Raw genomic sequence first — 16,129 nt, forward strand, 5'->3', positions numbered from 1 at the left:
AAATGTCCTCCACTGGGATACAGAAAGTGGACTATGAGGTAAACAAGTGATTTAGAACGTCAGTGAATACAGGAAAATTTCTGCCTCCTTTGTGTGACCAGATTTGGAGATTTAAGTCGAGAAGAGGTGTGATGAACAAGGACACTCATTGACAGCTCCTGAAGCTGAGTTAGCCAATCAGTGATTAGCACTGCTGCCTCATGGTGCCAGGGACCTGAGTTCAATTCCGGCCTCGGGTAACTGTGTGGCATTTGCACATTCTCCCCATGCCTGCGTGGGTTTCCTCTAGGTGCTCCAGTTTCCTCCCACACTCCAAAAATGTTCAGGTTAAGTGGATTGGCCATGCTAAATTGCCCCTTAGCGTCAAGGAGATTAGTAGGGTTAGTTGGGTTATAGCAAAATGGCTCGGGTGGGATTGCTGATGGTGCAGACTTGACAGTCTTAGTGGCCTTGTTCTGCACTGTAGGAACTCTATGATTTTATGATCTGCTTTGCTGGAAGGATTAAATCATAGGGTACAATGTTGAGGATGGAGGACACTTAGCCAATCTGATTGACTGACAGCTCTCCAACCCTCTGAAAATATCTATCAGACAGATTATTAAAGTAACAATAACAGAAGCTTCAAATACTCTTATCTTAACCTCGCCCAAATAGGCACTGAAACATTGACAAGAGAGATCGTAGAAAGATGCGGGGTTGTGTGTGTGTGTGTGTGTGTGTGCGCGCGCGTGTGTCTGTGTTTTGGGGGAGTGCGGTGGTGGCCACTATGTGGCTGCGGGCAATGGAGCCAGTCAGGTCAGGAATTCAGACTGCAGACTCACTACTTGCACCAGTGGGCTTCCCAGATAGCGTGTTAGGCGCTGACTCTCAAAATGGCGAGTGCTGTTAACATTGTACCCTATGGTTTAACCCTTCCAGCAACGCAGATCGGATATCTCAGCTTCAGGAGCTGCCAATGAGTGTCCTTGTTCATCAGACCTCTTCCTGGTTTGAATCTTCAAATCAGGTTGCAAGAAAGGAGACAGGAATTTTCCAGGTGAAAATCATTGCCACTGAGAACTGGTCAGGAATCTCAGAATTGGGTCACACCCACCATTGTAAAATAGCTGTGGAGTCATCCTCTACGAAAACCTGTCCCTGAGAGTACAACTAATTTCAGATCCTATTGTTCCAATTAATATAGCAATGGATGAAAATTGGGCATTTATAGCATCAACTATAAAGATAACTGATAGTACAAGTGGACATTGCTATTCATATAACAGTTTTTCCCAGGAGACAGAGGGAACGTTTCTCCCATCCCACTGTGCTGCTTTACTAGCGCAGCATTCCGGGAGACTCCAGTGGAAGCCATTTTGTGGGTTCCCTGCTGGGTACCATGGCCTCCGAGTGCCTATGCTGTCAGTTCTGTGCCTTAAATTGGCGCGGAGCTGCCTAAATTATTCAGAAGCTAATTTAAATATTAATTTCAATGTCATTAGCTGGCCCAGGACTGAAGTCTCCGACTCTGCTAGGCTCCCTCGACCCCACCACCACCCCCCCCGACCCTCCCCAACCCCCTCCAGGACTTGTTCATTCCAGTGGGTTTAGTATAGCTCCCAACTTGTGGGAAGCAGGCAGCCCAACCCTGCTAGAGTAAAGGGGGGAGAAATGAGACCCCCGCCCTCGGGATCAGGTGCCTGGGAAACTGCCATCTGGTAGTGCCAGCTTGGGCTGTCTGGCAGTGCCCAAGAGACAAAGTGCCATTGCCCAGAGGGCACAGCATTGCCCCATGGTTATCGGGCAGTGCCAAGGGGGAGAGGCCTGATGGTGTGGGGCCTCTGGGGGTTGGGGCGATCTGTGGGCATTGGGAGTCCCGCTGTCACTCTGCACCTTGGGATGAGAGGCTGAGTGAGGGAGGCCAGCAGTAGCAGCTGGGCATTGGGTTGGGGACAGCCTGCTTGGGGGGGTCAGGGCTGCTGGTGGGCTGGGAGGCACGTTCAGAGCTGGGAGGGGCCGGGAGTTGCCTGGCTTGGTTGCCTTTTAATGTTGAGCTTTGAGAAGAAGCTTTCGACTGAAACTGACGCTTGTTAGCTCTCCCCAGGAGTGCTGACAGATTCTCTGCACAGCATTTTTAAAAACTACTTTTAATTATAAAGTCTGGCAGATCCTAGCACCCTGGTAATGGGTTACTGTGGCAGAAATAGTGAGTCTGTTGCTTCTGCTTTTCTTCCAAGGTATCTCTAACAGGGTCACCACGATTCTACTTTTCCTGCCTTTACAGAACTAGATGAAAGAATTGGTTAAGATGTAGCACCAAGGAGTGAGAGAAGTTTCACTGCTGAGTTGCTGATTGCAGTCAGGCGAATTTATGTGGCAATTGATGGAAAGTTGGATAAAGGGTCAGTTATAGAACATAGAACATTACAGCGCAGAACAGGCCCTTCGGCCCACGATGTTGCGCCGACCAGTTAAAAAACAATGACCCACTAACCTAAACCAATCCCTTTTTGTCCATAAACCTATCCACGGTTTCCAGACTGTTCCTCACCACCTCGACATGGAGCTAGGAACAGGCTTATCACACTAAGAACAAAGAGAGAAAATATAAAGTTTATGTATTAGTGTCATAAGTAGGCTTACAGTAACACTGCAATGAAGTTACTGTGAAAATCCCCTCGTTGTTACACTCCAGTGACTATTTGTGTACACTGAGGGAGAATTTAGTATGGCCAATGCACCTAAGCAACATGTCTTTCGCACTGTGGGAGGAAACTGGAGCACCCAGAGGAAACCCATGCAGACAGTGAACGTGCAGAATTCACACAGACAGTGACTCAAGCTGGGAATCGAACCCAGGTCCCTGGCGCCGTGAAGTAGCAGTGCTAACCACTGTGCCAACGTGCCGCCCACCTAAAAGGTAAACCTGAAAGATAAACCACATAGAAAATGCCATATTCAAAAGTAAGAGTACTCCAGGACTGTATATTGCTGAGTCTACCCAGGAGCAAAGTCACTGAATATTTCAGACAACAGCATTAATCACAGGAAAGCAATTATTCATCTGAATTCTGCAATGAAATGTCTGCCCAGTACACAAAGGAAATATTACTTTTATATTTTACATTTTCATTTGTCAGGTTGTTGGTCATAAATTATTTGCACTTTTTGCACAACAATGTCAATTATTTTATAATGGATCAATGCTGTAGAATAAAAAGGACACTTCCTCACCGTATAGTACAGCAAAGTGCAGGTACAAATTGACTTACTTGTGAGGAGAAATCTTTCTGTTCATCCAGTGCTACATTCTTGAGTTAGCAGTGAAAGGCAGAATCGGATGCTGATCTGGAAGAGCCTCGAGTTGACTCACTCGAGACTGAGTGAGTGAGTGAGTCAGACTACTCTCACTTAATGACGTTTTCTTCTCCAATGTCCTCACCTTCTCTTCCAGAGGTGCTTTACTTCACTCCTCTCTCAGTTCACCTGTTGCTGAAACATATTCCAGGCCTGACTATTCCAACACACTCCTGGCTGCTCTGTCTTACTTTACCCCATCTAAACTGGATGTCATCCAAAACTCTGTTGCCCAAATCTTATCTCATAACAAGCCCCATTCCCTAACACCCCCATACTTGCTGACCTTCATTGGCCCCCCAGCTAAGCAATGTCTTGATTTTAAAATTCTTATCTTTGTCTTCAATTCCCTCCGTGGCCTTGTCCCTCCCTATCTCTAACCTCCTCCAACTCCACAACCCTCCAAAATCTCACTGCTTCGCCAACTGCTCGCTAACCAGGGATTTGCCACTTTTCAACCAACCATCATCAACTGCTTGTGAACCAGGGATGAACCACCCTCCAAGTTGCAGATCAGTTTTGTGCAGTAATTTGGGATCAACTAGGTTTCAGCATTTCCAAGGCACAGTTGTAAGCCAAACCGATAACATTTTGTCTTGCTTTGAGCCTCCAATTTTGGCCTTTTGTGCATTCCCAATTATAATCATTCCATCATTTGTGAAATTTCCTACACCTAATCTCTGGAATTCCCTCCCTACACTTCTCTACCTCTCTACCTTGCTCTTCTAAGTCATTTCTTAAAACCTATCTGTTTGACCATGTTTTCGGTCGTCTGACCTTATAACATCCTTATTGTGGCTAAGTGTCACACTTTGTTTGATAATGCTGTGGTGAAGAGCTCTGGGACGTTTCATTATGTTAAAGCCACAACATATATAAAACATTGATCAATTGTATATTATGGATGCAGCGTAATCGAGGTCATTCACTCTGAGGTTTAATTTCTTTTCAGCACTGATTAATTCATATCTGTGCTCTTTTAACAGCCCTTAAACCATTAAAGATATTGGGGAGAACTGCATTAAAATAATACCCACAGGAATTATATGCAAATATTTGACCATCACACTACTAGGGGAAATTAAACTCTCTTCCAAAGTTATACATTTACCCACTTTCAGCAGCCTGAAACAGAAATCCAGATGGACGTCTTCTGCCTCATACCCCGTGAATATAAATCAGTTAACTTGAGCCTAACCAGGATCTAGGGTTTGATCAGTAAGTCTCACTGCTATACCACGAAGCGCAGTTATCTACTAAAACAGGGCTAGTCAATTCTCTAGAAAAAACTCATCCAGAATAAGCAGCCAATGCCATCAGAAGGACACGTGTTTGAAGCTTTCAAATACAGCTGCCTCTGGTTTAAAAAAAAGTAGGTCAATGTAACAGTGATAATAACCACCCTTATCTTTATTTTCCTTGGTTAGGTTTTGTTCATTCTTGTTCAACAAGATCTTTAGTCTGTTCGAAGAACTTGTTCCATATACTGAGCAAGCAAAGTCACAGATTTCTGATACAGTTTACCCTCCCCCAGTTTTCCCAGGAGGCGTCTCTGATAAGGAACAACAGTCAATTCTCGCCACTAGATTCTTAGACATTTTGTGTTGTTAAACCCCTGTAAGGAAATCAGTATTATTATGAGTCTGCGTACAAAATGAAGATGAGATGACGCATCAAGGCCATTTTACAAGGGGATAAGTCGGCTAGCAATGAACAAACAACCATTCAGAATGTTTTTGTCCTCAAGCCAGATCTGACCATGAAACGACAGTAAGAGTGTCAGTGAAAAATTACATGGTTACCATTAGCTATTACCTCTGTTGCTATGCCATTCTTCACTACTCTCAGCAAAGGCCTTATCACAGAAACCAAACAAAACAGGAACAGAGATAACATATTACACTGCTGGTACTGGCAGCATCATTTTAGACAGCTTTAAGCAAAAGTAGGCAATTGGTCAGTAAACTTGTCTCTTGTTGGTCACCGACCAAAAGCTTATTCAATCCCGCTAACTAATAATGGTTGAATTGGGTCCTACCTTTGGCTGAATTGATTGGTGCACTGTCCTGTTCAGAACTGAGCAACACAGACACCAAATATTTGCTGTTTTGAATCCTGAATATCATAGAATCCCTACAGTGCAGAAGGAGGCCATTCAGCCATCAAGTCTGCACCAACCACAATTCCACGCAGGCCCTATTTCCATAATCCCACATATTTATTCTGCTAATCCCCCTGACACCAGGGTTAATTTAGCTTGGCCAATCAACCTAACCTGCACACCTTTGGACTGTGGGAGGAAGCCGGAGCACGTGGAGGAAACTCATGCAGACATGGGGAGAATGTGCAGACTCCAAACAGACAGCGACCCGAGGCCAGACTTGAACCCAGGTCCCTGACACGGTGAGGCAGCAGTGCTAACCACTGTGCCGCAACAGTTTGCTGATCCCACTGACAATAGTGAAAGGGTCGATTAAAATTAACCTCAGCAAGTCCCTCAGCTACAGAAGGAAGGAAACCCTGATTGTAATCCAATGCGAAAGCTCACATTTGTCATTGCTACCTAAAAATAGGATTTCATTTGACTGCAATGTGCTCCACAGTCAAATTGGAGGAGAATTTTAACCCCATAATACGTGCAAGTGAGGGATAAGAGCTAGGGAGAACTCAGGTCTTGAAAATTGGAATACTGACCCAAATCTTTCTCCAACACATCCAATTAAGGCTTTGATGGAGGTGGGAAGATGGGAGAGTGACCAGAGCTCCAAGGAGATGGTTTGGCACAGATGGTGTGGGAAATGTGATCCAGGAGGTAAGTGTCTTTACACCTAACCGCCGGATCCACTGTCCCTGGAAAACCCTGTCAATTGTGCCTTCTGTCTAATGACCCTACCCCACCCAGTCCTCTGACCTCCTTTCCCCCACCCCAGGTCTCCAAATTCCCCCTTCCATAGGCTTTTGATTCCCTTCCCAGATCTTTGAGTGCCCCCAATCCTGAGTCCACCAATTCCACTCCCACCTCCCCCGCCAATTCCATTCCCACCTCCCCCCCACCAACCCTCCCACCCCCCATCCAAACACACCTGATTTTGAGATTCTGCACTTTCCCAGCCACCCTCACTTCCCAAGGGTGGGGGTAGACTTAAGCTGGAATTCAGGCCGGGGTCAGCTAGTATTTACTATCCAGTTTCAGAGATGAGGAATATCCATATGGGGAAAATATGGAGGGCGGCTGGTTTGTGTGGAACCCCCAAGAGATGAATGCCACAATTCTTCCAAATTGCCCACCCCAGTGGGAAACCTGGATTCTCCCACCTGATGGATGCTAATTTATGCATCATGGACAACCAGCCTGATTGCCTCATAGAGGAAGTTAGACCACAGGCTGTCAGTCAGGCTTAGACGCTGTCAGCATTGCGGTCGGGATCAAAGGAGTGCTTGAGACGCATTCAACCGTGAAGGGAAACGAAAATAAACACAGGTGGCTGGAGGATGATGGAAATCCATCGAGCTGGCAGCTGAGTCTTTTGTGAGGCACATTGAATTTGTTACAAGCTTTGAGTGCAATGGATAGGGTTCTAATGATTTCAGGTTACTGGGAAGCCTCAGCAACTTTGAATCAAAGCTGTGCGCATACACTGGGGCTAAATCAGAGGGTGGGATCATAAGTTAATATTTCTCATCAGTATTTCCTGTTGAGAAAGGCCCGGGTGCCAGGGAACTTGGGGAAATAAGTAGTGATGTCTTGAGTTTACATATTACAGAGGAGGAGGTGCTGGAAGCCTTGAAGTGCATCAAGGTAGATAAATCCCTGGGACCTGATGAAGTGTACCTCAGGACGTTGCGGGAAGCTAGCGAAAAAGTTGCAGGACCTCTAGCAGAGATATTGGAATCATTGACAGCCACAGGTGAGGTGCCTAAAGATTGGAGAGTGGCAAATGTTGTGCCTTTTGTTTCAGAAGAAGATCGAACCAGGGCAGGATTTACTCAGTTAATGGTAGGGCATTGGGGAGAGTTACAGAACAAAGAGATCTGTGGGTATAGGTTCATAACTCCTTGAAAGTGGGCAGAGTGGTGAAAAAGGCTTTTGGCATGCGTGGTTTCATTGGTCAGAACATTGAATACAGGAGTCGGGATGTCTTGTTGAGGTTGTACGAAACATTGGTAAGGCCACGTACCAATTGGAATACTGTATGCAGCTTTGGTCACCCTATTATAGGAAGAATATTATTAAACTAGAAAGAATGGAGAAAAGATTTACTCAGATGCTACCAGGATTTGATTGTTTGAGTTATAAGAAGCGGCTGGATAGGCTGGGACTTTTTTCCCAGGCTAGGAGACTTAGCGGTGATCTTATAGAGGTCTATAAAATAATGAGGGGCATAGATAAGGTAAATAGTCAACTTCTTTTCTCGAAGTAGGGGAGCCTAAAAACTAGAGAGCATGGTTTTAAGGTGAGAGGGGGATGATACAAAAATGTCCAGAGGGGCAATTTTTTCACACAAAGGATGCTGAGTTTCTGGAACGAACTGCCAGAGGTAGTAGAGGCGGGTACAATTTTGTCTTTTAAAGAGCATTTATTAGACGGTTACATGGGCAAGATTAATATAGAGGAATATAGGCCAAATGTGAGCATTTGGGACTAGCTTAATGGTAAAACATTGGATGGCCATAAAACATTAGATGGACGGCCATAAAACATTAGACAAGGGTCGTGGGTGGAGAGGGGGACTGGTGGTGTTGAGATGGCGGCGCGGGCTCGTTGGGCCGAAGGGCCTGTTTCCCGGGCTGTTTTTGTTCTTTGTTCTAAAAACTGGGTGACCTGGACAAGTTGGGTCGAAGGGCCTTTTCAATGCTGTAAACCTCTATGACAGTGTGATGTTATGACTTCAAAGGGGTCTGCTCACACAGCAGAAAATCTCTGTTGCCAAATGGAGTGCTGCAATGATTTTAAAAACCTGCCAAGTGACCAGAGGCTACAGTGACCCGGCCACTTCAGAATTTTCACAGCTGACAGGCAGGAATCCCTCTTCACAGGACCTGCCTGAAATCACCATGTCAAAGGTGGCCTTCAGGTTTGCCAGGGCCAGAAGCAGCAGAGCCATTGACACCCTCATCCTGACAGAGAGTGCCAAGGTCAAACCCTGGGTGGATTCAGGAGGCCTGAGTCTACCCAACACCCAGATGTTTTGAGGGACCCGTCCTTTTCAACCTGGCAGCAGTAGAGGGGCAAACGGTCACTGGATCTATCTCCTTGATCCCCCTCAGGGGTGGAGGCCGGGAGGGGCACCACCAAAGTGTGTGGCCTGAAAGTAGACTGAATGGGGGTCGAAGCAGAAGTGGTTTTGAGTGGGGAATCTGAGGGGGAAAGGAGCCTGAGTGGAGGCCTGGGTTAGATGAATCTCATGCCTGTGTGGCGTGGGAGCAGGATGCCTTTCATTGACGAGGGGTTGGCTGTGCTTCCTCAACCCTCAGAGACCAACAAGCCAGTTCTCGCTTGTGAGGATCTGTATGAAAGGTTACCCACTGCAGATCCCACTGGGGAGGTGGGTGAATAGCAGAAGGTATTTGAATTGGTTTCAAACCTGCTAATTATATTTAAAGTAGTCAATTTGAATTCATAGAATCCATAGAATCCCTACAGTGCAGAAGGCGGCCATTTGGCCCATTGAGTCTGCACTAACCACAATCCCACCCAGGCCCTACCCCCATAACCCCTCTAATACCCTCTAATCCCTCTGTCACCAAGGGCAATTTAGCATGGCCGATCCACAACCGGAGCACCCAGAGGAAACCCACACAAACATGGGAGAACGTACAAACACTACACAGACAGGGACCCGAGGCCGAAATTGAACCTTGGACCGTTGGGCTGTGAGGCAGCAGTGTTAACCACTGTGTTGTCTATGTATCAGGTTCCTGCCCACTATGAGCAGGAATGCAATCTGGGCTGGTGGGGTGGGGCACGCCAGGAACATTGCGACAGATTTGATGCCCATTGCAAAATGACCAATTATTCAGACCATTGTGATTCACATGTGGAGCTAGTAGGCCTGGAGAAGCCCTCCCAAAGGGAAATTTGGAGAGCAGGGAAAGCAAATAGAAGCAAATTGTTTTGTTTCATTGTTCCACCTACACAACATGATTGATATGAGGTGGTGCACTATTATAAATTTAGCCAGCAGCTTAAGATCAATTTTCCATAAAAGCACATGGCAATAGGAGTCCAATCACAGCACAGACATTTTCAGTGAACTCTGTCTGATAGAAAGCACAAAGAACAGAAAATTACTACCAGAGAGCCACAATTAATAAACTGCTAATGGATTGGCGTTTCTTTGGATGCTATAATTATTCCTGAGGGTTTTATTGCCTTTTCACAGGTCAGTAATGCGGTCCAAAATGATGAAGTAACACTGTCGGCAGTAATATCAAGCTGTCAGTGACACAAGTTTATCTTTTTATGTGAACGTACACTTTTGTAATTAGAATGTGAAGTGAGTAAGCTACAAACTGCTGCACTTTTTATAGTTGATCGAGCTTCAGCATCCTTTTATCATCCCTACTGTGTCAGTAAAACAGGATCATATGATTCCTGATGGATAGAATTTCAGAGGAGGTGGGGAAAGGAGTAAGACATTGAACCTTGCATTTGCTAATGTAACTGATTATTTTTCTGGCTCATGCTTCTCATTTTCCTTGAGAATTGCTGGGCAGGGTTTTCCTCCACCTCCCCAGTGTGTTTCGCGCTGATTTTTGATTTGATTTATTATTATCACATGTATTAGTATACAGTGAAAAATGTTATTTCTTGCACACTATACAGACAAGGCTTAGAGAGAAGGAAAGGAGAGGGTGCAGAATGTAGAGTTACAGTCATAGCTAGGGTATAGAGGAAGCTCATCTTAGTGCGAGATAGGTCCATTCAAAAGTCTGATGGCAGTAGGGAAGAAGTTGTTCTTGAGTTGGTTGGTACATGACCTCAGACTTTTGTATCTTTCTTCCTGATGGAAGAGGTTGGAAAAGAGAATGTCCGGGGTGCATGGAGTCCTTAATTATGCCGACTGCTTTTCTGAGGCAGTGGGAAGTGTAGATAGTGTCAATGGATGGTTGGCTGGTTTGAGTGATGGACTGGGCTACGTTCACGACTCTTTGTAGTTTCTTGACGTCTTGGTCAAAGCAGGAGCCATACTATGCTGTGATACAACCGGAAAGAATACTTTCTACGGTGCATCTGTAAAAGTTGGTGAGAGTTGTAACAGTCGTGCCAAATTTCCTGGTGGGAGAGGGCGCAGCACCCACTGGTGGCGGGATCTTAAGCTCCTGCTGTTGTCAATGAGGTTTCCTGTTGAATGCCAACCCCCCCGCCCCACACTGGGAAACCCATGGCAGGGTGCACCATCAGCAGAACCATAAGATCTCACCATAAATCATAAATGCCTGTACGATTTCAATGAATACCTGTGACTCCAAACTATACTTTCTCTGGTGAAATGCATCACGTTCGTGGGTTCACTTTTTTTTGATATTCCAGGTCATTACCACTCGCTGCATAACAAATGAACAAAAGATGTAAGCATATTTATAAGAAAGATATACATTTATATAACACCTTTTAATGCCTCAGGACATCCCAGAGAGTTTTATAGCTAATGATATGTAGCCACTGTTGCAATGTAGGAAGCATGATAGCCAATTAGTACATGGCGGGCTCCCACAAACAGCAGTGTGATTGTGATGTGGGAGTGGAGGAATTTTTCTGGAGGTTATCAAAGGCCACTGGTGGTTGGGAAAAGATAGTAGTCATGATGTGGAGATGCTGGTGTTGGACTGGGGTAAACTGTGCTGTTAAACGCTCTGTCTGAGGCCAGAACTCTCCATTCGCCTGACGAAGGGGCAAACCCCGAAAGCTTGTGAGTTTACTATCAAATAAATCGGTTGGACTTAAACCTGGTGTTGTCAGACTTCTTACTGGGTTGAGAAAACCACCAACAGCAATGGTAGTTTTCTCCGCCATACGGTGTAGCACTTTGAAAAGAAAGCATCAAGGACTGGGTTCGCCACCATGTGTATTTAGAAATGCGAGGGTTGGGGCACAGTTAACCCTGGAACCTCCACCCTTGGCAGGCCACCCACCTCACACTCTTCACACACCAGCATACCTCCCACCTCCCTCCCGGCACTGCTCAGGCACAGCCATGGTGGTGCTAGGACTGTGCTCTGGCAGTACCAGGGTATTTCCGGAAAGTGCCGGGGATAGTGCCAGAGCAGTACCTGGCCATGACCCCCACCCACCCGAGAGTTACACTGACCTGAGCTCTCCAAGGGGTATGTCTGACAGGTGGATACCTTCGGAGACCAGCCATGATTTACACTGCTTTGCCATCCCGCGACCACATATGAGTTGGAGGGAAGAATAATTCTGGCGTACGGCCCTGATATATGTTATTATAGTGATGTTCCTGGCGTTGGCTGTCAGGAAACATGCCCAATCACTGACGGGTGGGAAGGAGAATCAGGTCATGTGTTTAAGCCAAGATAAAACATGACATTGAACTTCCCAGGATATTTTCTACTCCTGTCGTTGAACCCACTCAACCAACAGGAGCGGGAAAACCCAGGCAGTGGGTTTCAGCAGTGTTGATTGAGGGATGAATGTTGACCAGGATGCCAGGAGTAACTCTTCAACTTCATCCCATAGAATATTTTAGGTTCACTAAGTGAGCTGAAGGGGCTTCAATTTAATGTGCACTCTGAGAGGCAGCATTTCCAACACTGCAGAACCTCCTTGGTACTGCACTGGAATGTCAGCCTAGATTTCTGGCCTGAAGTGTCCAAAGTAGGACTTCAACTCAGAACCTTCTGACTCAGAGGCAAGAGTCATGGCTGACATCTAAGAAGAATGAACTGTCCCATCAATCAATGTGCAAGAATACAAAATGAAGTTTATCAGAAGAACCTTTCCAATGATGTTAACAAAATGAATGTGCTGTACAGAATTATTGCAGAATATTGCTCATGACATATTGCAATTGAGACTATTTGTACTACACAATTATAGGGGACGACGCATTATTGTAAAAATATACTCTTCCAGTGCACTGCCTGGAATTAATTAATATAAATGCATCTTATTGCTAAAATATGTAGTATTTTGTGATTTTGATCATTTATGCTGGAATATACTACATCTATGTATTGTTCAAAATAAAAATTTATTCATTTATTGTTAATTATAACTGTAAAGCACTCAAAACACCGGAATCAGCATTCAAACTTGACTTGACTTACAAATGTAGGATTCCAGGAACATCTGATTACGCCAGATAGACTGCTCCTATCTGCAGTAACCACAGGGAATGGAACAGGAAGCCCAGGCGTGACTATGCTTCAGCAAACAGTCTGGAACCAAGCCGTGCTGTCTACTGCAGATGCACCACCACCACATAGATGGCATTATCAGAAGCATGCAAAAACCCCTTTTGGTCCACTCCAGGCCATCACAGGGGACAACAGCAATGTAAGCCAATTTGTAGTAAACAGATGCCTTGAGCAGGTGACTAATGAATTGCTCAGTAGGCAAACACTTCAATTACTTTTCCTACTGAAAAGCAATCACAGCATGGCAGGACACTGCAGCTTTAGTATATTGCATGATTCCCAAAGTATAGGGGGTCACTGTTGGCAGCAGATAGGCATTTGGAACAATGCCATGGTTTATGCCAATACTTTGCTTGCACTTGCTTAGTATACAAATGGGCAGTAACCAGAAAAACTAGATCATGCTGAACAATCTGCAAACAACAAACAGAATGGGCTAAATTTTGCAGTTCCGTCCACCACAGGAATCATCACGAGTGAAATGGAACATTTGATGGTCCATTGAAAGCTCCATTGACCTCAAGTGGGAATTTCCCATCTCGGGACATGGGCATTACTGGCTGGCCAGCATTTATTGCCCATCCGTAGTTACCTGAGGTCAATTGAGAATCAATCACATTGCTGTGGCTCTGGAGTCACATGTAGGCCAGACCAGGCAAAGAGAGCAGATTTCCTTCCTTAAAGAATATTGGTGAGCCAGATGGGCTTTATTGACAATCAGCAATGGTTTTATGGTCATCGCTAGATTTTTAATATCAGATATTTTTTATTGAATTCAAATTCTGCCACTTGCCATGGCAGGATTCGAACCCAGGTCCCCAGAACATTAACTGAGTTTCTGGATTAATAACCTGGTGATAATACCACTCGGCCATCACCTCTCCTAAGGAGAGAATTTTGTAGCATAATTCAACTTTTCATGTTTAATAAGTTTGATTTCTTTGATCTCTTGCAGCTAAAACTAATTAGCAGTCCTGTGACTGTTCTTCCACATTTTCTGCAAAAATGTGGAGGCTGGATAGACTGGGACTTTTTTCTGTGGAGCGTAGGAGGCTGATCTTATAGATGTCTATAAAATAATGAGGGGCACAGATAGTCAATATCTTCCCCCAAAGGTAGGGGAGTCTAAAACTAGAGGGCATAGGTTTAAGATGAGAGGGGAGAGATACAAAAGTGTCCAAAGGAGCAATTTTTTTGCACAGAGGGTGGTGAGTGTCTGGAACAAGCTGCCAGAGGTAGTAGTAGAGGCGGGTACAATTTTGTCTTTTAAAAAGCATTTAGATAGTTACATAGGTATGATGAGTATTGCGGGATACGGGCCAAAAGCTGGCAATTGGGATTAGTTTAGGGGTTTTAAAAAAAAGAAAGAGTGGCATGGACAAGTTGGGCCAAAGGGCCTATTTCCATGCTGTAAACCTCTATGACTCTGACTATCTTTTTAGCCAGAGTCCCATTCTGAGATCTTCCCATCCAGTTATAACATCAACCGGGATTGTAACAATGCGGAGAATAGAGGAATAACATGGAGAAGAACAAATGGCTGGTTCTTATGTTGTTCCCGTGAGCAACACCATGAGAAACCAGTTGGTTTCATAGAACCAAAGAACTTACACGGAATCACAAAACATGTTTGATTCAGGCACTTTAATGATGGAAACCCATTTCATTTCCTGCCTTATTTTTCTAACTGCTGCTGATTTTTCAGCAATACGTTTTGGGAAACATGATAACTCGCAAACAGAGTTTCAGGTTTTATCTGTGTATGTCATCAACGTTAACCAGAATGTACATTCAAGTCAGGGGCTTCTGTAGGGGGTGTTGGGGGGGGCGGTGGGTGGAGAAAGTGCCTGTCTGAGGTTGGGCTGCAAAATGTTGTGAGGGCAATGTCAGTGTACCAGTTGCAACAAAGAGTGGTATGCCTCTGGTAGACTCCTGTCGCATGTTTTCCTCTTGGGCCTGTGAAAAGCGTGATGATACTGTGCCTTTAAGAAATGTATTTATGTCATGCTTCATCTAAAGGGACTGTTTTATATTCAGCTCTTATTACAGTGCCAATTCTCTACAACTGACAGCCCACATGCTGAGTTTACAGAAGAATAATTCCTCCTAATTATTGGGGTGTTTGTTTTAATCTAAGTTAATGCAGTTTTGTTAAGTTTTTCAGGTTAGGATTTTAGAATAGCATTGAACTAGGTTGACCGAAAAGAAAAAAGACACATGAATGGATGAAGCTAGGCTTACAGAGAGAAAAAGCAGGCAATTGCTGTTTGAATTTAAAAGGAGCAGCTATTTCTCTCTCTGAAATTTAAGTCTGGGTCCTGCTAAAAAATAGGTATCTCCCTCCAGAGCTGTGCAAAAGGCAGGATCCTTCCTCTCTCTCTCTCTCTCTCTCTCTCTCCCTGTAGTTCTGTGTTTTGAAGACATATCTTTCTCTGGAGGCAACTGTCTGAGAATCAGAAGACAGGCGTGTCTCTGTCCAGAAGGGTTAAAATGCTGGAGGAATGGCAACTCACATATGCGTGTGTGTTTTGCTCACTGATTCTGAAGAGCAGTTTCCGTTTATGGGGAATACTGGTTGAATTGGAACTAATAGAGATAGCCTTGTCATGTTTAAGAATTTCAATTGGTAAAAGTTCTGCTAATACTTTTAGTTACGGTTTAATTATATGATTACAAAAAATTTGTTTTAATAAAAGTTTTTCAGTGGATCAATAGAATGGCATAGTGGACAGTGAAGAAGGTTATCTTGGATTGCAATGGAATCTTGATCAATTGGACCAATGGGCTAATGAATGGCAGGTGGAGTTTAATTTGCATTTTGGTAGATTGAACCAGGGCAGGACTTACTCAGTTAATGATAGGGCATTGGGGAGAGCTTCAGAGCAAAGTGATCTAGGGACACAGATTCATAGTTCCTTGAAAGTGGAGTCACAGGTGGACAGAGTGGTGAAGAAGGCATTCAGCATGCTTGGTTTCATTGGTCAGAACGTTGAATACAGGAGTTGGGATGTCTTGTTGAAGTTGTACAAGCCATTGATAAGGCAACACTTGGAATACTGTGTACAGTTCTGGTCACCCTATGATAGAAAGGATATTTTTAAACTAGAAAGATTTACTCGGATGCTACCGGGACTTGATGGTTTGAGTTATAAGCAGAGGCTGGATAGACTGGGACTTTTTTCTCTGGACTGTAGAAGGCTGAGGGGTGGTCTTCTAAAGGTCTATAAAATAATGAGGGGCACAGCTCAGCTAGATAGTCAATATCTTTTCCCAAAGATAGGACAGTCTAAAACTAGAGGGCATAGTTTTAAGTTGAGGGGGAGAGATACGAAAGTATCCAGAGGGGCAATTTTTCACATAGAGGGTGGTGAGTGTCTGGAACAAGCTGCCAGAGGTAGTAGTAGAGGCG

The 16,129-nt window shown here is 44.7% G+C and overlaps 1 protein-coding gene across 6 annotated transcripts in view; it reads left to right on the forward strand.

Annotated features, from left to right (window-relative positions):
* LOC145353365 (uncharacterized) overlaps positions 1–16,129 on the forward strand; it is a 119,392-nt gene that overhangs the window by 78,016 nt on the left and 25,247 nt on the right. Inside the window, exon 10 of one of the 6 annotated variants that reach the window (XR_013888689.1) lies at positions 6,064–6,151. The exons of 4 other annotated variants lie outside the window; for them this stretch is intronic. Coding sequence is in view for 1 of the 2 variants with exons in the window: in XM_080204047.1 (XP_080060173.1) it covers positions 922–962 (41 nt within the window). In the remaining variant the exon portion in view is untranslated. Of the gene's footprint in view, positions 1–921; positions 969–6,063; positions 6,152–16,129 lie in introns of those variants that run through there. One more of the 6 variants, XM_080204047.1, reaches the window with a different exon arrangement.

The sequence above is a fragment of the Carcharhinus amblyrhynchos genome, chromosome 15 (genome assembly GCF_965287045.1).
Source record: "Carcharhinus amblyrhynchos chromosome 15, sCarAmb.v2.hapA, whole genome shotgun sequence".
NCBI classification, from domain to species: Eukaryota; Metazoa; Chordata; class Chondrichthyes; order Carcharhiniformes; family Carcharhinidae; genus Carcharhinus; species Carcharhinus amblyrhynchos.